The 21,604-nt window shown below is 41.5% G+C and overlaps 1 protein-coding gene and 1 long non-coding RNA gene across 2 annotated transcripts; both read right to left on the reverse strand.

The window, feature by feature from the left end:
• Nucleotides 1-1,659: 1,659 nt before the first annotated feature.
• On the reverse strand, nucleotides 1,660-3,689 carry LOC308080408 (uncharacterized protein). The gene is made up of 4 exons (XM_080422252.1): nucleotides 3,593-3,689; nucleotides 2,600-2,908; nucleotides 2,046-2,186; nucleotides 1,660-1,739 (listed from the first exon to the last, which is right to left on the reverse strand). The coding sequence occupies exons 1-4, from the start codon at nucleotides 3,660-3,662 to the stop codon at nucleotides 1,678-1,680; spliced, it is 582 nt and encodes a 193-aa protein (XP_080278378.1). The 5' UTR covers nucleotides 3,663-3,689; the 3' UTR covers nucleotides 1,660-1,677.
• Nucleotides 3,690-9,198: 5,509 nt separating this feature from the next.
• Nucleotides 9,199-13,129, reverse strand: LOC308080921. The gene is made up of 5 exons (XR_013932762.1): nucleotides 12,868-13,129; nucleotides 12,378-12,689; nucleotides 11,824-11,953; nucleotides 11,281-11,323; nucleotides 9,199-9,946 (listed from the first exon to the last, which is right to left on the reverse strand). It is a non-coding gene; the product is annotated as an uncharacterized lncRNA (long non-coding RNA).
• Between the last annotated feature and the right edge of the window lie 8,475 nt (nucleotides 13,130-21,604).

Genomic DNA, 21,604 nt, shown 5'->3' on the forward strand with positions numbered 1-21,604 from the left:
AAGGTACATACCACATATAGGCTCTAATGCAGCCTGACAAGAGTCGCTGGTTCGATTCCCGAACCCTACGACCTTTGCTGCGTGTCACTCCCCATTTATCTCTCCCTGTTTCCTGTCCTTCACTGTACTATATCCAATAAAGGCAGAAAAGCCCCAAAAAGATCAAAGAAAAAAAAGAAGGTGTTACGATGGTTTATTATCTTTTACAAGAACGCTATTGTACGATACAACACTTGGCTCTTGATAGACACATTACACTGACTGTGTGACATATGTCCTTGGAGCTATAATGAACCACACATCCACACATTCTTTATTCTTAAAAGGAGACAAAAACACTTTGTTTTAGCAATTCATTTATTTTACAGTATAAACGTTAACTGATTCAGATTCGTATTGTGCATAACAGACTGCAGGTTACACTTCCTGTGTTCCAAATTAAATCTATCAACATTCATAACTAACAACATTCCAATACTAAGATGAAGATGAAGGATGGTACCACTAGCTCCAAATGAATGTATTGAGGAGAAAATGCATGGAAAATATCAGTTAATGCTTTTCACTGTGCTATTCAATTGGGATAACCCTTCTAATGTAGCTGTCAAGTAGCAAAACATCAGTTGAAATATTCATCACAAAGTAGAAGATGCCACCTTGTGGCCAGATCTCAAAACTACAACATAATGTGACAGCAAAGTGTCTTCAGTTTCAAGACCCAAGCAGCTAGAAGTGCATCTTTAACCACTTGAACCCCAGCATCCATATTTTGAGGGGAACATTAGGATTATTTTTTTGGTCGTCATTCTCACACACAGTAAAGATGAGAGTAACGTAAAAACTCAGTAAAGAGGGGGGACGTGTGTGTGTGTGGCACGTACAGAATTTTACACTACCCGTACATCACAGGCTCATCTTCACAATTTTCAATCACATCTGGGAAGAACCTACCCTACCTGTGAGTTGACACATATAACAGAGAAGTGATGCGGTAACCAATAGCCTCCAGCTTGGGTTGTGAGCTGACGTGCCGTAAAAAAGACCAGTGTTCTGCTGTGGACAGAGCTTGTTAAAGCCTATTTTATACTTATTTTACAACAGCATTGTGCAGAGTAAATCTGTTATTGTTGGCACTCGACACAGTCATACAACAAAGTATATATTTGTTATAAGACCTCTCAGACCACATAGGCTATGCCTGCTGGTGTGGGAATGAATCAAACCAGAAATCTTCTCTCCCATACCTTGTACAACCAGAGCCTATTGACCCTCTGTCTACACACAAAACAAAGAGAGTAGAATGCTTTCCCATTATGTATTCATCTTGCATTCATATTTTGTTATATTCCTATATATGCATATAAAATATGCATCCTTTACAATATCCTGAGATTTTCATATAGGCCTACTGTGTTACTTTCCACTGAGTCGATAAACATTGGTCTCTCTTTCACACAGCCAATCATCATGGCTCTATTGGCAGGGAGAGTCCTGACTGGACTGTCTGGTAGAGATCATTGTCTGGGTGCTGGAGGGCAGTGTATGTGTCTTGGTCCTCTTGGTCCTATATGAAAATGCATGTTTAAATTGTTTACTTAATTGGATGTGGATGACAAGGCTGATGGCACAGACTAGCTTATGTTGTTGAAAAGTAGGGGAAAAAAGTTCATACACTGTTCACTTTATAATGAAGAGTTGCTGCTGTGATGGATGAGACAGAGACATCTGGGTTTGTACTTCTATTTAATTGAAAAGAACACAGAGTTAGTGTGATACTGCTACAGTATGAAAGTACTAGTCAGCATCATAATAGCATTTAGTTATCTTCTTTTTTTAAAGCTAATTAATGAAGAACATCACATAATCGTTGTTTTCCAATATGGCCTTTTGTAAATTAGCTTAGCAGTAGTAATAGTAAAGCTGCAAAACAGAAATAAAAGCGGCAATGCTATTGTACTGTAGTGCCATTATTCCTACTATAGAATATATTTACTGTATAATTCATGATTCACTATCCAGCGTTCTTTTTTAAATATAAAACTCACGATGGATGTTTTTTCTTTGCATGATAGCCAAGGTAACTGCAATTCCAATGATGATGACAGTGATGATTATCACTGCTGTAAGAATGTGCATCATCTTGGTAGGGGAAACATTGTCCATTGTATGCTCCAGCACATCTGTGACTGTGAAGGAAAGACATTTAAGCCAATGAATGTCATGACAAAGTGTCACTGTTACTTATCCAACTTTGATTGTTTGATTGGCACATATTGGAGTTTGCTCAGGTGAGCTGTAATCACGGCTGCTATGGTTATGTTGGCCTTGTAGCTGCAGTCTATAATGCACCGTGGGTACTGTTAAAATATCACACCAATATTTATGAAGACCTATAAACCGGGTCATCATTCTTGGACAAACCAAGACCCTTGGAATGATCCAAACTTTTCACTCGTATTTGATGCTTGAGCTCTGGGGTAAACATTAAATCAGTGACATTATCTTACAATGTAAAGAAAAAAGTTAATGAATGTACAACATAAATCACCTCCCACTGTAGTCTGGGAAATACAAAAAAAAGAAGAAAAAAAGGACTTACTGTTCACAGTAACGTTGAGTTCGACAAAATGTGTTCCTCCATTGAATGTACACTCGCAGTTATAGCTTCCATTATCTGCTGGTGTTAATTTGTTGAGTTGCAAAAACATTGTGTCATTCTGTTTTAGGGTGATCCTGAAGTCACAAGAACTTACAGCAACATCATCAAATTTATACAGCAGTAGACATTCTTTTCCTCCAGTCCGTGCTGTTTTGACAATACATCTTATCATCATGATGACATCAATTGTTTGATTGTCACATATTGAAGTGACATCTGGTTCTTCACCAATGGTTTTCACAAGAGACACTGCATTAGAAAATATATTTTAGTGAGTTTAAAATTCAAATGACATTACTTAACAAGTTGGAAAAGCTTTACTTCAAGTACAATATTGTTAGCAAATGTGAACTTTAAAAATGTATCTGTTTGTTATATATACTGTAAAATCAGTCATTGTGGTGGCTTAACAAATAAAGCTTTGAGAGTGACACAGGCCACAATGACTCACTACACATAGAACAAAATATATTCTATGATGGATTTTAAAAAGATAGTATGGTGTATACAAAATAGTTAAAGAAAATAGTGATTTATTTTATGGTTAGGTGTTTTCTAAGTCTCCAACTGTGTTTTCTATTTTCACATCTGCTTTATCACTGTGGATATAATTAACCTATTAACTTAGATCACATCAGTGAAGTTTATTACATAACATAACCCATACGTCTATTCACTGTACAGTATTATACTGGCATCAATATAACATGGCACAAGTATTTTCACTTCATACTGGCTGTATACAAGCATGAATGAAGCATGGTCCAAACCATGATTACATAAAACCTGATTTTGTTTTTCTATAATAAAAAAAAAGACAAAATGGCTAAATTCATTGTATTCAATTCAATCTAACCACATGGCTGGTATTCAAGCGACTTGATTAGAAAATATTATCTATAATTATTTCAGTAGGCTATTAAGCCACATTACCTTCTACATGATGAAGAGCAAGCAGGCAGATGAGAAAGCCTATGCCGGCTGATTTCACGATGCTGATCATTATGATGGAGAGATTGTTCTTGGTTATTCCCTGCCACTGTTGGTACTGTTGAATGTGAATGAAGGAACTCCGAGCTCGCCTATATGTTCAAAGACACGCCCCGCCCCAAAAGCTACATACTTTCTTATGAATGATTCAGGGTGGGAGGATTTCCCCAGAATTTCCCTCACACTGCCTGCCCTGGCCTGCAGCAGTGAGTGCAGGAGTGCAGTCCCAAATTCCCATTTCCGGGAATCCAGTGCCATTTCTGCTTATTGTAAGCGACTGTGGGCTTGTTTTTCTGTAAAGTTGCTTGTAAATATTACGGGTTGCGTTTTTTGGGGCTTTAATTGTAAAGTGTAGTTGCTTATTTGGGCTTGATTCTAACAGTTGCTTATTTGCTTGTTAACTCATGTTGTTTAGTGGTTCAATCTCAAACAAAGGACCCTCCAAATTAACGTACTTGGCCACCACAGATCTGAAAATAGTTTGTTTTTTAGATGTCTTCTAAATGTAGCCATCAAGTAGCAAAACATCAGTTGAAATATTAATCCCAAAGCAGAACATGCCACCTGTGGCCAGATCTCAAAACTACAACAGAATGTGACAGCAAAGTGTCTTCAGTTTCAAGACCCAAGCAGCTAGAAGTGCATCTTTAACCACTTGATCCCCAGCATCCATATTCTGTGGGGAACATTAGGCAAAAAATATTATTTTTGGTCATCATTCTCACACACAGTAAAGATGAGTAACGTAAAAGCTCATTAAAGAGGGTGTGTGTGGCACGTACAGAATTATACACTACTACATCACAGGCTCATCTTCTCAATTTTCAATAACATCTTGGAAGTACCTGCCCTACGAGTTGACACGTGCAACAGAGAAGCTATGCGGTACCCAATAGCCTCCAGCTTGTGAGCTAACTGGCAGTAAAGAAGACCAGTGTACTGCTGTGGACAGAGCTTGTTAAAGCCTAATCTAGACTTGCTCTTACAACAGCATTGTGCACAGAAAATCTGTTATTGTTGGTGCACTACACAGTCATACAACAAATTATATATTGTGTTAAGAAGACCTGTCTCAGACCATGTAGGTCTCTCCCATTCCTTGTACAACCATTGACTTTCTGTCTACACACAAAACAAAAAGAGGAGAATGCTTTCCCGTTATTTAGTCAACTTCCATTCACATTTCGCAAGAGTCGAGAAACATTGGTATCTCTTTCACACATCTCCTGGTCTTCGAAGCAGCAAATCATCATGGTTCTATTGGCAGGGAGAACGGTCCTGACTGGACAGTCTGGTAGAGATCATTGTCTGGGTGTTGGAGAGCAGTGTATGTGTCTTGGTCCTCTTGGTCCTATGAAAATGCATGTTTAAATTGTTAACTTAATTAGATATGGATGACAAAGCTGATGTCACAGACTAGCTTATGTTGTTGAAAAGAAGGGGGAAAAAGTTCATACACTGTTCACTTTATAATGAAGAGTTGCTGCTGTGATAGATGAGACAGAGACATCTGGGTTTGTACTTCTATTCCATAGAAAAGAACACAGAGTTAGTGTGATACTGCTACGGTATGAAAGTACTAGTCAGCATCATAATAGCATTTAGTTATCTTCTTTTTTTAAAGCTGATTAATGAAGAACATCACATAATCGTTGTTTTCCAATTTGGCCTTTTGTAAATTAGCTTAGTAGTAGTAGTAGTAATAGCAAAGCTGCAAAACAGAAAAAAAGCGTTATTCCTACTATAGAATATATTTCTAAATATATTTATAATTCATGATTCACTATCCAGCGTTCTTGCTGAAATATAAAACTCACAGATGGATGTTTTTTTTTTGCATAACCAAGGTAACTGCAATTCCAATGATGATGACAGTGATGCTTATCACTGCTGTAAGAATGTGCATCATCTTGGTAGGGGAAACATTGTCCACTGTATGCTCCAGCTCATCTGTGACTGTGAAGGAAAGACATTTAAGACATTATTGTCATGCCAGGTGTCACTGTTACTCATCCAACTTAAAGGTTTCATGACGTTCAGTTTTACCACACATTAAAAGTCTTTGTCATGGTCCTTCAAACGTGTATAGAAAGTTCTAACAAAAAATTCAACTGCTTTGATCCATGGCAGGTGTTTTTCTCTCACATTTCTAAAGCCTTTTCAACTGCATTGAAAAAAGAAATCTTTGCCTGCGGTGTCGCTGGTGAGGGATTTTGCCTGTCAATCATCGCCTCTGCTCCGCCCCCCCCCCCCCAAAGGAAAGGATAGGGTAGGGGAGGGGCGAGGAGGAAAGTGGGCGGGATTAATCGGCTGTGACCTCACTGCCAAAGGGCCAAGCTCAGATTACTTTTCAGCCTAATTATTCAGAAAACCCCAGACCTCAGAAAATCCACTGAATGTTCAAAGTTCAGATTTTTTGGGTGTAATTGAGGTCATAAAACCCCCCAAAAAGCATAAAAAATAAAAAAAAGTGAAAATTTATGTCATAGAACCTTTAAGACCTCTACACACTGTACGATATTTGAAATGGTCGGCGAGTGAACAGATCGTTAAGCATTTCACATTGCACGAGTTTCTCTCTTGAAATCGGGCTAAATATATCGTTGTGATTCTCGCACGATTGATTGCTCGGCGACAGGGATTCACTGATTCACTGAAGATATTTCACCACGAATCCACGATGTGATCCCGACCCAATACATACATTTGTTTTTATTCCAAACGTTGTCGAGCAGACTCGCTCACTCTATCAATCTGTTTATCATGTTTATCTAATACAGGACTGGACTGTCTGTATGGTAATATTGCGGTTCTATGCAGGAGGACTAGCCACGGACCGGTTCGTGGCTGTAATGTGCTCTCATTGGCTGTAGCACGGCTCTCATTGGATCCGACAAACCCAAATATCCAACATGCTCGCCGAACGGAATTTATCGGGGTGTTTCTTCTCGGAGTACCTTACACACTGCGCGATCAACACCTCGCCGAGGAACGCCCGATCTGGACTGAGATCGGTGGTTTTCTCGGCGATCACCAAAAAATATCCCCGAGAGCCAAATCGGGTCAAATATCGTACAGTGTGTAGAGGCTATTACTGTGCAGATCCCTTATCCTGCTTCAGTTTTTCACGTGTTACAATATATGAGCTAGGAATCTAGGATCATAACAGACCGTCAGGTGTTCAGTTCAGTGAACATGTCAATAGTTTGCACAGGTGATCAGTAAATGCTGTTGTATCAGTATCAGACTGGAGTCTGACCGCCATATGAATTAAAGACCTATAAACTGGGGAATCATTGATGGCCAAGACTCTAGGAATCATCCACATTTTTCATACTTATTTAATGGCAATGCTCTGGGATTGAACATTAAATCAGTCACATTATATTACAATGTTAACAAGGCTGTTAATGAATGTATATGTCACAGGGAGATTGGAGAACCAGGGAGATTGAAGACAGAGCGCTCGTTTTTAGGCACGGGGCTTCGGGGCGAGGCGGGGCTTTGATGCGACGCGGACCTGTCTTTTGTTGTTCTCCCCCACGTAGGAACCAGGAAGCTACGCTAGGGGAACGCTGAACACGCGTTCACACGCACACGTGATAATAGTTATTGTCCATGACGGAGGCGCGCCGACTCAGCAGAGCTTGAGGCCGAGGAGGAGCGCCCTCGCGCCTCCAGGCGCGAATGCCCGCGCTGACCGGCCGATGCTCTGCTAGTCGAATAAGCGCCGTCCGAGTTGTGAACCGATAGGGACAGAATAGTTATTTTCATAGATCACTGTGTGTGTGTGTGTGTGTGTGCGTGCGCGTGCGCACAAACGCGCACGTACACACACACACACACACACACACACACACACACACACACACACACACACACACACACACACACACACACACACACACACACACACACACACACCCACCCTCCCTCCAGTCTGGCTTGCATTGCCCTCTAGCGTTGGTTTTACAGAATAACATGAATGACACCACTCCAATTTCGGTCAGGAAAATACCAAAATAAATCTAAACTAAATTACTTACTGTTCACAGTAACGTTGAGTTGGACAACATGTGTTCCTCCATTGAATGTACACTCGCAGTTATAGCTTCCACTATCTGCTGGTGTTAATTTGTTGAGCTGCAAAAACATTGTCTTGTTCTGTTTTAGGGTGATTCTGGAGTCACAAAAATTGTCAGTGCCATTATCAAAGTGATACAGCAGTTGACATTCTTTTCTCCAGTCCGTGCTGTTTTGACAATACATCTTATCATCACGATGACATCAACTGTGTGATTGTCACATATTGAAGTGACATCTGGTTCTTCACCAATGGGTTTCACAAGAGACACTGCATTAGAAAATATATTTTAGTGAGTTTAAACAATTCAAATAACATCACTTAACAAGTTGTAAATGCTTTTACCTCAATTAAGACTTAAGTCTTGAGGATATAAAATATTGTCTGTAGAAAGACAGTTGTAGCTCAACAGTTAGTTACTGCACCTCATGTTCTGCACGAGGAAGTTGATGTAGCAGTGGCCTATCAATGTTAACATGTCATTTGTTAGAAAACAGACTTTACAGATGTCCTACCTTCAGTGGCGTGATATATTATATCTACAAGCAAAATTTGAAAATCAAAAAAGAATATCATAGTGTATGAATGGTTGAAGAATGGATTGAGGGATCACTCCAGTCAGTGAGGTTACTTGCTTCCAGTTTATTTCATAGTACAACAGGGTACTTTGGACCCTGAGGTCCCTCAGCCATCTCCACAGCCTCACGGCTTGGAGTGGCACACACACAGTTAGTTACATTTCAGGCCAATCTTTATAGTACATTCAGAGAAAGAGGATAAGTGGGTGGGGGTCAGCCTTGGAAGGTGAGACCCCACCCCCTGGCCCACCACATTTGCAACTGTATAGGCCAGGAAGGGGGATGCCCAGACCTTCTGTCTCCCAGGTAAAACAAAGAGAATGTTAAGTGTACCCCACACCCGGCGCGGTCAACCCTGAATACACTCTTCTGTCTGTAACATATGACTTAGATTTGTATCTATGTTTATGAAATATACTACAGCAGGAAACAGGATGAAGGGGAGTTATGTGTTAACTATGATGGAAGAATGAGTTATGATGGTACATTATCTGAAGACTCACCTCTTCAGACTCTACCCTAGCACGTATCACTTACCGTAGCACTTGCCCTAGCCTTGACGACCTTGTAGGCTTCTGCAAAGTTTAAAATGTAATTTAGATATCATGTTATGTAGACAGATGTCAGATTCATTTGAAGACCTGCCATCCTATAGTGTATATAGTTTCAATGTACCGATTATAGAGTTTTTATATTATACTGTTTAGACCGATGATAGGTTCTTGGTTTACCTATGATCCTAGATTACAATTGCTATGCATTTGATGCATTACCTCATGTTTTTCTTGCTGACATGTCCTTGGAGCTATAATGAACCACACATTCTTTCAAAAGGAGTCAAAAATGCAATTTGTTTTAGCAGTTAATTAATTTATTTACAGTATACATTAACTGATTCAGATTCGTATTGTGCATAATAGACTGCAGGTTACACTTCCTGTGTTCCAAATGAAATCTATCAACATTCATAACAAATACAATACTAAGATGAAGGATGGTACCACTAGCTCCAAATAAGTGTATAGACAAGGAGAAAAATCACTGGCTAATGCAAACATTATGTGGAAACTACTGTAAGTTAATGTTTTTCACAGTACTATTCAATTGGGATAACCCATCATTGTAAGGTGTCTTGTAAATGTAGCCATCAAGTAGCAAAACATCAGTTGAAATATTCATCACAAAGCAGAAGATGCCACCTTGTGGCCAGTCCTCAAAACTACAACAGAATGTGACAGAATGTGACTGAAGTGCCTTCAGTTTCAAGACCCAAGCAGATAGAAGTGTATCTTTATCTACACGTTGTGACTGTGAGCATGTAGATTGCCTTTTTTTGGTAAAGAGATTTGGTGTAGACAGAAAAAAGCAGTCCAAGTACAGAGCCAACTCCAGTCCAGTTTACCAAGTCTATAGGGTTTCAGTGGTTAATGTATAGATAATGCTACAGTATAAGTCTTCGACACTGCACAAAACTCAATATTGTTGTGTGATTTCTGGTTAACAGGTAATTGAGGTTTGGGCGGTATGAGCTTGGACAGTTGAATAAAGCATGTTGTTTGTCTGTCTGAGGCTGCTTGAATAAAGGATGTTGTTTGTCTGTGTGAAAATGCCGTAAGGCTCAATATCCGCTGCCATCTGCAAAGACAAAGATAATACTCATTAGAGGTCAGAACATCTGAGACCTCCCTTCAGGCAAGGGCCAGACAACTGTGACCCCACCCCTCTCTATGATATATATATATATATATATTAGGCTACTATCTTTGCTATAACGACAGTCTTTATGTACTCATATGTAGAGAGTAAAGGGCCATTCACACTGAGCACTATAACTATAAAAATATGATTTTAAAAATCGTCTTAAGCTAAGTGGATGGCAGTGTTCACACCAACTATAAAATAAATACAACGATATAGTTATAGTTATCTTTATAATTATAGTGCTCAGTGTGAATTGCCCTTTAAAGTGTAAATAATGAATGTATTTACATGGTTTACATGCAAACAAATGCTACATGACAAAATGTAACTACAAAAAGTAAAATTTAGGAAGTTACAATTCAGCATCAAGTCAACAGAGAGAGAGAGGGGGGAGGGGGGATCCACTAAGGCCTCTTTCTTGTGAATAATGTGTCACTTTCCAGTAATAATTACATTATAATAATTCCGAAAAATCTGCTGACATAACTACAGTAACTTCCTGTTGGTCATCCAACCGGCTGGACCTTTCCCCATCCTCTGCAATGATCTGTTGCGGTATATATATACACTGTTTGTGTGTGTGTGTATATATACATATATATATATATATATATATATATATATATATATATATATATATATATATATATATATATATATATATATATAAATATAGATATATTACATACATATATATATACAGTATATATCTTACATACTGTACAAACCCAGCCTCTATTTTCCGTGAGGCGGGAATAAAAGGGCTGAGAGTTTGATAAGATGGGCTGATTGTTCAGCTACTGTATCTTCCCTGTAGGGATAATATGGCAATAAGGACCATCGTGGACTGATCGATATACTGATGAAACATGGATAAAACTTGGCCACCAAACATTGCTGTGGGTGGTTTGATAGAATGTATCGCTGAGGAGACACTGGAGTTTATCCAGGCGTAAAGGAACCTATGTGATCATTAATATACATACAGTAATACACATACACATAATAGCAATACATATATGTATGCATTCATACCATATCATACGTACATGCCATATGGCTCACACACACACACACACACACACACACACACACACACACACACACACACACACACACACACACACACACACACACACACACACACACACACACACACACACACACACACACACACACACACACACACACACACACACACACACACAATAAATCGATCAGTTCATCATACATATGCACACATATAGTTGAAAAGTTCTATACATTACCACAATTTGGAGGCTCTGCCTCTGTAAGGTTTGACTTTGTTTTCTGTTGGACAAAAGATCAAACAAGAATGAGTGAATTACAAATAGTATTTGTACAGAGCATTTTTTTCAGTACAGAGCATTTTTTTCAGTACAGAGCATTTTGAAGCACACAAGTTTAATCTATTTTCACAACCACAGCAGGAAGTGAAAAGTGTGAACTGTGTATCCTCAACATCTCTGATTTGATCAAAACTTGCTTGATATGTATATAGTTTCCATACATTTATTCTCCAAACTTCATTTACCTACAAACAATTTATGTTTACAGCTTCTTTGTATCTTCTGTTTTGGTATTATTTTCTGTATGATGAACCAGATACTTGTTTTTCAATATGGCCTTTTGGAAATCACTTTAGAGAATATACTGTAGTAAAATGCTAATCAGAATTAAAAGCTCCAAAGCTGTTGTAATACCTTTATTCCTACTGAACATATAGAATACATACATTTATAATGCATAAGTCACTATCTAATGTTTTTGCTGGAATATAATACTCTCACCGATGGATGATTTTCCTGATAACTGCAAAGGTAACTGCAATTCCAATGACGATGACAGTGACGCTTGTCAGTGCTATAAGAATGTACATGGGGGTGGGGGAAGTATTGTCCACTTCATGCTTTTCTGTGCCTGTAAAGGAAAAGACATTTGTAAAACCATTATCGTCAAGCCAAGGTGTCACAGTGATAAACAGATTCCTTACCCTGCCTCAGTTTTCATAATGTGGCAACATGAGCTATAGGATCATAAAAGACCAGCAGATGTTCAATCAGTAAATATGTTATTAGTTTACTCAGGTGAGCTGTAATCACTGCTGCTATGGTTATTATGTTGGCCTTGTTAGCTGCAGTCTACAATGCACAGTAGGTACTGTTAAACAAATATCACACCAATATTTATAAAGACCTATAAACTGGGTCATCATTCATTGACAATCCAAGACCCTTGGACTGATCCAAACTTTTCACTCGTATTTGATGCTTGAGCTCTGCGGTAAACGAAAATGAATAAATGTAGTCTGGGAAATATAAGAAAAGAAGAAAAAAGGACTTACTATTCACAGTAACATCGAGTTTGACAAAATGCGTTCCTCCATTGAATGAACACTCGCAGTTATAGCTTCCATTATCTGCTGGTGTTAATTTGTTGAGGTGTAGAAACATTCTCTCATTCTGTTTCAACAGTGTGATCCTGGAGTCACAAGAACTGTCAGTCTTGCCCTTATCAGAGTTATACCCCAGTTGACATTCTTGTCCTCCACTCCTTGTTGTGATATTACATATTATAAATATGATGACATCATATGTTTGATTGGCACATATTGGAGTGACATCTGGTTCTTCACCAATGGTTTTCACAAGAGAATCTGCAAACCATAGGAAAAGAGTGAGTGAATCTGTAAGATATCATAATCATCACATTTTTCCTAACAAAGTCCAGCGCACCAATGTGTGCTGGGAAATCTACAACAGATATGCATGTTATCAACAAATCATAAAACATGAATTGAGTAAACTGTGCAGTATAACCGATAATTACTGTACCTTCTGCTGCAGTAAACAAAATCCACAACTGCAAGAGAGAAACAAATTGCATGTTCCATGCAGACTTGCTGACCGAGGGAAAACACAAATGCACCATTCCTTCCTCCGCTCTGAGCTACACAAGAACTGTAACGTAGCTTGCAGCAAATGTGGTATTGAAAGAGTCTAAACAACATCTCCACCACACTCGCCCACCACATTCAAAAATGGTACCCTATCCAATCCATATGACTAAAGTGTGAAACTTCACGGACGTCTGACATACCTCAGAAACACAGTGATAATATAACGAGGAAGTGCTTCAGTTGTGTTATTGCGTGCCAGTGTTGCTGTTCACTGTGAAAGAGGTGTGATGGCTCTCAGTTTTTATTGGCTTCCTTCCGTACACAATACACATCAAATCATACTCTATGGACATCAGAATATAATCAGAGGCAGACAAGGAGTGCAAATCGGTGCAAATAAACGTGTTACCGATTGACAGAGCAATATTAAACGAGTCAGTTGTTTCCATAATGCTCCCATTCGCACATCATGCTTGTACAGTTTTTCTCCACCATCATTCGGACAGTTTCACTTTGCTATCGCCGTGCAGTTGACCTTGTTGACCCGAGTGTGTTTCGGTCCCAGGTCTGAATCCAGTCAATATATCTGCAAAAAAAAGGACTCCCAATCTGACATTTGTGGTGTCAGATTAGATTTTTCACAAGTTTCTAGATAAAAAAATATATAAAGAAAATAGCCGATCTACAAGCTCATAACGGGTCCCGATATGACGCGTTGTGGGCTTGTAGATTGGCTGTTTTCAATTAGCTGAAGTAAAAAATAGGGTTAAAGTAATCAATAAAATTTTGATGCTATACTGACTCATTTTGCTGGGGACCCTCCCGGAACCTCCCCTCCCCCCCGTGGTCCCCGGACCCTACTTTGAGAACCACTGCTTTAAAGAAGTATGTAACACAACATAACCGCTAAGAGGAAGCATTGACTGTAAAGACTTATAATCACGTGATGAATAAATGCGTTTCATTTCAAAATGAGAAAATAACTAGAAAAAGTGCTCCTCGGAGCACAGGTCTCCGCCAGGTCAGGTAGGTTATTGTGGCCTCCTGGTGGCGCTATAATAGGCCAATGTGAAAAGGGTAGCATTTCTTCCTCGGCCTAGTGGGAATGTGCATGCATTCATGATTTGAGGCATTTTGTTCCAAAAATGTGTTTTGCTAAAGTAGACCTGCTGGTGGCGCTATAACAGGGCAATGTGAAAAGGGTGGCATTTCTTCCGCGGCCTAGTGGGAATGTGCGTGCACATCTTCAGGGAAATCGCACGCTGCGTTCATGATTTGAGACATTTTGTTCAAAACGGACCAATCCTGCAAACTTTGGAAGCCAACCTTAGCCAATCAGGATGGAATATGAAATATCGGACAGATGCGTCTTGATCACATGACTATAGAGATACTGTGTACCAATTTGCGTGATGTTTGGATAAAATCTGAAGGATTAATATCCAAAAATGTATTTGACATAAGTCGGCCTCCTGGTGGCGCTGTAAAAAGCAGATATGAAAAATGCAGTGCAGATGTTTTTCCTTGGCTTCTAGGGAGTGTGCGTGCAAAGTTTCACGCAGATCGGTGCAGTTATAGTTAAAAATGCAAATCGGCCTGTTATAGCGCCACCATGAGGCTGATTTGAAAAGTTTTAAGTGGCATTTCTTCCTCGGCCTAGTGGGAATGTGCGTGTGCAATTTTATGGAAATGGCAAGCTGCGTTCATGATTTGAGGCAGTTTGTTCAAAACTCACCAATCCTGCAAACTTTGGAAGCCAACCTTAGCCAATGAGGATGGAATATGGGAAATTGAACAGATCCGGGTTGATCACATGACTATAGAGATACTGTGTACCGATTTGCATGACGTTTAGTTAAAAGCTGTAGGAGTAATAGGAAAAAATGGGTTTTGCACACATCGGCCTCCAGGTGGCGCTATAACAGGCCCATGTGAAAAATGTGGGGCAGAGGTTCTGAATTGGCATCCAGGGAGTGGGTGTGCACAGTTTCGCAGCGACCGGGCCAATGGTGCCGGAGATTAGCTGTTAACACACAGACAGGACGGACACACGGACACACACACACACACACACAGACGGACGGACAGGGGGCAAAACATACTCTCTCGCCATGCCTTTCGGCCTGGCGGAGACAATAATCACAATATGAGAAATTAATGGAGTGATGATGTTTTGAGCATGGAATCATTGGCTCTATCATATGGACTCATTGAATTACTGGTAGCTTAAAGTTGTTTAGTGTGCATGAAATGCATGCTGTTTGGAAAGAAATTGTCTTGAAATTGCAGTGAGTGAATGTAGTTAAGAATGGCACGCTCAGTCTGACTTTACAAGCAGTGTTCCGAAACCCCCCACACTGTCTGACTTCCTGAATGCTGCCCACACTTGGCTGTCCACATTTAGCAAAGCTGTGTCACTTTGCCCAACTTCTGAAGAGTTCAGCATCTTGGTCCAAAGTCTTGAAATGAATTTTCAGCTGTATCATTTTGCAATTCAATTGAGTGATAAACTACTGTAATGAAGCATGTGTGCATGTACAGTTTGTCAATTCATGTGACCTCTTTTTACATCTTTAAGCTTTTGCTCTGTGGTCAGAACCTCTGTAATGTTGGTGTACACCCTTCCTGCCTGTAGGTTTGGTTGGTTAGGCAGTTAGCGTCTGCAAAAATGCCTAAATGGTTAATTGTTGTCTCTGCCAAGAGTGCCAAAGCGCATTCCTTTTATGACCGACCGTCACAATTCATATAGGTTCTCCAAGAGTTCATCATAAGTCATAACTCAGTAATACTATACTCTACTGTGTTACTTAACTGACCATCTATATATTAATTTCCATGCTGTTAATTATTCTCCAAGTTGTCTTTGAATGGTGGATGTGTGATGCTGGAAGTTATTATTTTAGGTTTGGTTGTCTCGAAGATGAAAAAAGAGGTTGCACGACTCGTAGCCACTTTGCTGAATTATTTTATGAGAAACCATTGTTTCGACCCCAACAGAGGTCTTGAAAAGGGTTAGGTCTTCATCCCTGAAGGAGACATCTGTTGGGGTCGAAACGTTGGTTTCATGTGAGATTGTAGATCAGCTATTTTCACAATGTTTGCCTCTTCCTTATATTATTTGACAATTCGGCCGATGTTTGACCAGTTTTTATGATATAGTTTGTTGATTACTTTTGATGCAGTAATGGTCTTTTTCTTTTCTTTCTTTTGAGGTATTAAAAAGGTCTTAAAAGTCCTTAAATTGTCACTTCACTGTGATCTGGGGACCCCCAAAATTCATGTGGGGAGGTTAGCTCACAGTAGAGCTCCAGTTAGGTATGGATGAGCGGTGGTCTGGAGTAGTCCATGAGCCAGAGCCCCAAAATTGAGCAATTATTATCGAAAGAGTGGGCAAAACCAAACCTATATTAAATTGTTCAGAGGGTCAATACGAGTAAATAAATGTATGATAACCTCACCACAGGAGCAGCTTTTTCATGGTTATCACACATTTTGTAATTTTCCCCATACGTACATGACAGGTCAAAAAATGACAAAATTTTCTTAACAAAATGAAATAAGTATGTTGACTCTGGCTTTGTCCAATGTTGATTCTGGAAAGTTATGCAAATTTGGGCAAATTTTCCTATGCCTAATTTGCATATTTAAATATACAATTTCAGAAAACTTGTAATACGATAAATCATTGTCTTCATGTAAGTAATCAACTCAGGAAGTTTCATTATGATAACTCTTTTTAAAATTTTGTCATTTTTTGACCTGTCATGTACGTATGGGGAAAATTACAAAATGTGTGATAACCATGAAAAAGCTGCTCCTGTGGTGAGGTTATCATACATTTATTTACTCGTATTGACCCTCTGAACAATTTAATATAGGTTTGGTTTTGCCCACTCTTTCGATAATAATTGCTCAATTTTGGGGCTCTGGCTCATGGACTAGAGGTACGGTACCTCCATGCAGAGAGACTGTGATCTCCACACCGGTTCCTGCTGCACAGCTGCTACTGCTGGGCTTCACCCTGTACTTCTCCGGGGCTGTGGTCCGTACCTGGGAGAACACACGCACGCATGTACATGTTCACGCACACATGTTGATGTGTGACGTGAGTAAACTTAACCCATTAAGACCTGAGGCAGATGCTACAGATGCCTTCTAAATCAGTAGTTCACACTCTTTTAGGATTTTTCAAAAATGTTCAAAAATAGCAGATGTACAAGCTCGCAGCACAGCACAAAGTGACACGCTGTGAGCTCGTATATCTGCTATTTTTTAAAAGCTAAAACTCAAATCTAAAATGACACAGATGCTTTTCCGGTTTTACTGGGTTCATCAGCGTAAGCTTTGCTTTAAAACAATCTCATGTATCCGATATGACAAAGACACATTATTCAGCTCCAGCTGCATGTAGCTCTGGACAAGAGCTTCAGCTAAATGCCTAAAACATGGAATGCAATATCAAGGAACAGGACTGACCTTATAGGCCACAGAGTTTTTGGTCACATTGTTGAGGATGATGAGACATCTCCTCTCTGTCTCTTTCTGACCAAAGCACAGCGCCTCAGCTGGACTGCAAAACGACATTCAACACCATGCGTTGTGAGATTATAGATTGGCAATTTATATAGGGTTAAAGTGATTAAACAGATTTTGATGCTACATTAACACATTTTGCTGGGGACCCCCTGGAACACCCTCAAGGACCCTTGGGGGTCCCCAGAACCCACTTTGACAACCACTGATCTACATACAGTAACACGCACAGACAAGGAAGAGAGAGACCAGCAGGCAGATAATTAAATTCACAGGCCTCAACTTTTATAGCATTTCCTGAATAACACGCAGCTCTATAAAAAAGAATGCGGTGACATGACATTATCTCTTTACTCCAAACTGAAAGTATTGAGTTTCGAAAGTATGATAACATTTAGAACTACATATAACAAGCGCTACAATGTGAAATGTAAATGTAAGAAAGTAGGTATATGCTATGTCAAGGTTACACAGAAAACATGGCATATGTCACTATAGGATGTGAATGTAATATTTCTACTATTTCTATCAGGTACTGCTTAGACAAGTGACATGTTGTATTTATACTATTTCTGTCATTAGTGTACTGCTTACACATGTGGCAGCTTGTAGATCAGCTATTTGATGTGACATTCTATTCTATTATACAGTATATGTCTACTATCATTAGGGTGCTGCTTAAGCATGTGACATGTTATATTTCTACCACTGATTTTAAGATGTTCTGAGTGGGAACATAAACTTAACATATTAAATATAAGTTTACCACAGCCTTAAACTGACCTGACATGAAGCAGAGAGCCTTTGAACGTGGTGGTTGGCCTGTTGGGATATCGCCCCCTGCTGGCAGCATCTGTATCACCTTCATCTGCAAAACACACCTAGAGCAGACGGACACACAGGGAGGAGCTCAGGGACACACATAGCAGTAATCAATGCTGGCATTAGAAGACTAAGTTTCACTGTCACTAAATCAAGTGCTCTGAGAAAAGAACAAAACCCTGCTGCCCCGGGTTCTGTATTGAGTCAAATCTCACCACACCCAAATCTAATCAACCAATCAGGATAGCTTTCTGCAGTGTTCCTACTGTACCTGAATGTCAGTCATGTTGCGATCAAACGCATGGTAACCCACTTCCCTCCCCACGAGAGTCCACAAAAGCTAGCATGTGGCAGATATCATTCAGCATTAAAAGTTCCTATTCCGCCTTTGCTGACAATAGCTTACACACTGGTAAAAATCACACCCAGTGTGAAGTGGGCGGTGGTCATCATAGTGATGGAAGCTCACTTCCCAAAAATATGCATTTTTGGAAGTCCATAATCTTATTTATAGGTTATTAATGTCATCATGTGTCTCGCTAGCCAATCACAGTGCTGAATAGAGTCAGCCAATAGAGTCAGCCAATCACAGTACAGCTAGGTGGGCCAGCTGGGCCAATCACAGTGCAGGAAACTAATACTAACGAGGTGTCTCAACCCCACTTATAGGGGCAGCTACTAGGCATGTAACGATTTATCGTATATCGATTTAAATCGATTCAAAGTGGTGACCATTTAAATCGATGCAATAAAATATGACATCGCGATGCAACCAGCAGAGGGCGCAATCGAGTCAGACTCCCTTCCTTGTTATCCGCCTACTATTTTGTCCCCTCAGGGCCACCATAGCTGCCTGCGTCGGTCTCTTCTTCACTCACTCAACGGCAGGCTATGAACGGCATAGTGGGGTTCACGTCCTCTCAGGCTATGAAATCTAAACAACTAGGCCAGGGCTCTGCGCGGAGGATGTCGGCACAGAGGGCGCAAGCAGGACCAGGGGGGGGGGGGGGGGGGGGGGCGCGCTGCCAGGGCTCTGTGCGGAGGATGTCGGCACAGAAGGCGCAAGCAGGTCGGGACAGAGAGTCGCGGGTCGAGGCCAGGACAGCCGCCGGGGTCCAGCCAAGCGGCCGGGGAGGCCCGGACGGCAGGCGAAGAGCCGGGGGGGGGCAGGGAACCAAGGCAGAAGAGAAGAGGCCCGGGCAGCGACGACTGGAGCACGGGAACCAAGCGGACCTGCCGAGACCGCCAACCAAAACAGAAGGAGCGGACGCCGCACCGAAACTGGCGGCGCCCGTCCAGGCCCGGACGTCTCAGCAGGCCGCTCGCCGTTCGTCGCCGCCGACCCGGGGCGAAGGAAGAGCTGCAGACAGGACAGGTAAGAAAGAGAGACAGAGGGGAAAAACCAAAGGCAAGAACGGTGAGCACAAAACAGAACCACAAACAGCACGAACAAACTCAGAACTAGTCGAAACAAACAGAAACAATAACTTAACTTTCTACTTAGGGCGCGGGGGTCTCACAGGACAGTTATTAATATGGTGGTCCCCGACGCCACAGTAGAAACACAGCCCAAGCCGTGACCGCCGCTGCTTCTCCGTCTCGGGCTCCGGCGGGACCCCGCCCACAGGAGAACGAGCGGGGGGGGGAACAGGAACTGGACGGCGAGTGAAGAGTGGATCGGAGGACACGGTCCTTCGATGACGGTCCCTCTCCCTCTCGCGGGAGAGACCAAGACGACTTCCCGACGATGACCTCCATCGCCGGGCTCGCGCTCGCTCGCGGGAGGAAGAGCGGTGACGGACCCGAGGCGACCCCCGGCGGCGGGTTCTCCCGCGGATCGGAGGACGGGTACGGGCCCTCACCCGTAGGTCGGAAGAAGAGGAGGTCGATGCCGCGGGCTGCGGGGTGGAACTAGAGTCCGAAGCTCCGGGGGAGCCGCCCCACGCGTCGGGAGCTCCCACCTCCACGGCGTGGGAGCGGATCGTCTCCACCTCCGTGCGCGCGCGGACGGGCACCTCCCCCGCCTGGAGCATTCGCTCCCACATGCTTGAGACACGGAACAGAATCGCGGTCTGGCCGCCGGATAGGTTTGTCTCAAGACGCAGCAAGCGATCCTCCAAACGGCGCAGGGTGTCGAAGATGGCGTCCAAACAGCCCATGACAATCGTGCTATCCACCGGATCTCCCGGCGCAGACGCGCGCCCCGCTGGATCCATTAATGGCTGGATGATACTGTCACAATGCGCTCTCGACGGGACAGGTAGGATCCAAATGCAGGACACGACACAGGAATGAGGATGATAATAGGTACTTTACTTAAGATTAGCGACAAACATAGGATAACCTCACACAGGAGGGAAAGGTAAGAAGAGAGGAGTTTGACGGCTCGACAGGCAGGTCGCACCGAGACACAATTATCATCCAGCAAAGAAGCACCGGCTGGAAAGTCTTAAATAGGAAACACAGGTAATCAGCCCAAAGGGCTTGCAGCCGGGCGTGCTGCGTGTCCAGGCTCACATACAAGGCCAACACAGAGTCAGAGAGGAGGAGAGGGGCGGGGCCGAAAACCCGCACCGTGACAGTACTCAACATGTCCGGGTTCACAATGATCTCTATGGCAAGTAGACTATTTGTCACACGACGGTGTCACGCAATGTGAGCTTGTAGAGCTATTTGTGAATGTTTTTAAGTCGTGGCTATGGCTTTTCTCCAAGGCTGGGAATGAGGCTAGTTTTAAAGTAACCAATACCAGGTAAACATCAAACCTAGCATATGTCAAACAACATGTTATCTAAATAACATTCTTAGCATTTGTGGTCAAACAAACTCCCAGGGACCCAAACTTATGAAAATACCTTAAGCTCACAAGAAAATCTTTTGAAATTATTTTAAAATGTAGGAAACGAAAAGGAATATTTACTCTTGACCCATAAAAATGGGTCCCGACCCATTATTTGGGAAACATCTACACGCAGGCTATGCTTGCACCCTGCTGATGTGGGAACAGATCGCACCAGAAAAATTCTTTGCCTCTTACAATCAGAGCCCATATAGACCTTCAGTCTACACAAGAGAAGAGTATTGCTTTCCCATTATTTATTTATCTTGCGTTCATATTCTTTATATTCCTCATCATTTATGTTGACAGAGTTCGACGTGCAGCGATCTACACGTGTGGATCAGATAAAAGTTAAATAATACTAACAGAGGAATAAATTAAATAATGAACAGACAGGGAGGCATCATCTCTGCTGCTACTCAAACTGAACTGAGCGTGTTTATTCAATCAGGCCTTATAACACAAATCACCTGCGATA

Source organism: Gymnoscopelus braueri, assembly GCF_963280865.1.
Source record: "Gymnoscopelus braueri genome assembly, chromosome: 24".
Taxonomy (NCBI): Eukaryota; Metazoa; Chordata; class Actinopteri; order Myctophiformes; family Myctophidae; genus Gymnoscopelus; species Gymnoscopelus braueri.

Coding starts and splice junctions, on each gene's coding strand:
- LOC308080408 (XM_080422252.1), bottom strand. CDS start 3,662: ATGATCAGCATCGTGAAATCAGCCGGCATAGGCTTTCTCATCTGCCTG. Junction 2,909..3,592: donor TGCTCTTCATCATGTAGAAG/GTAATGTGGCTT, acceptor TTTCTAATGCAG/TGTCTCTTGTGAAAACCATT. Junction 1,740..2,045: donor GCAAAGAAAAAACATCCATC/GTGAGTTTTATA, acceptor TCAATTAAATAG/AAGTACAAACCCAGATGTCT.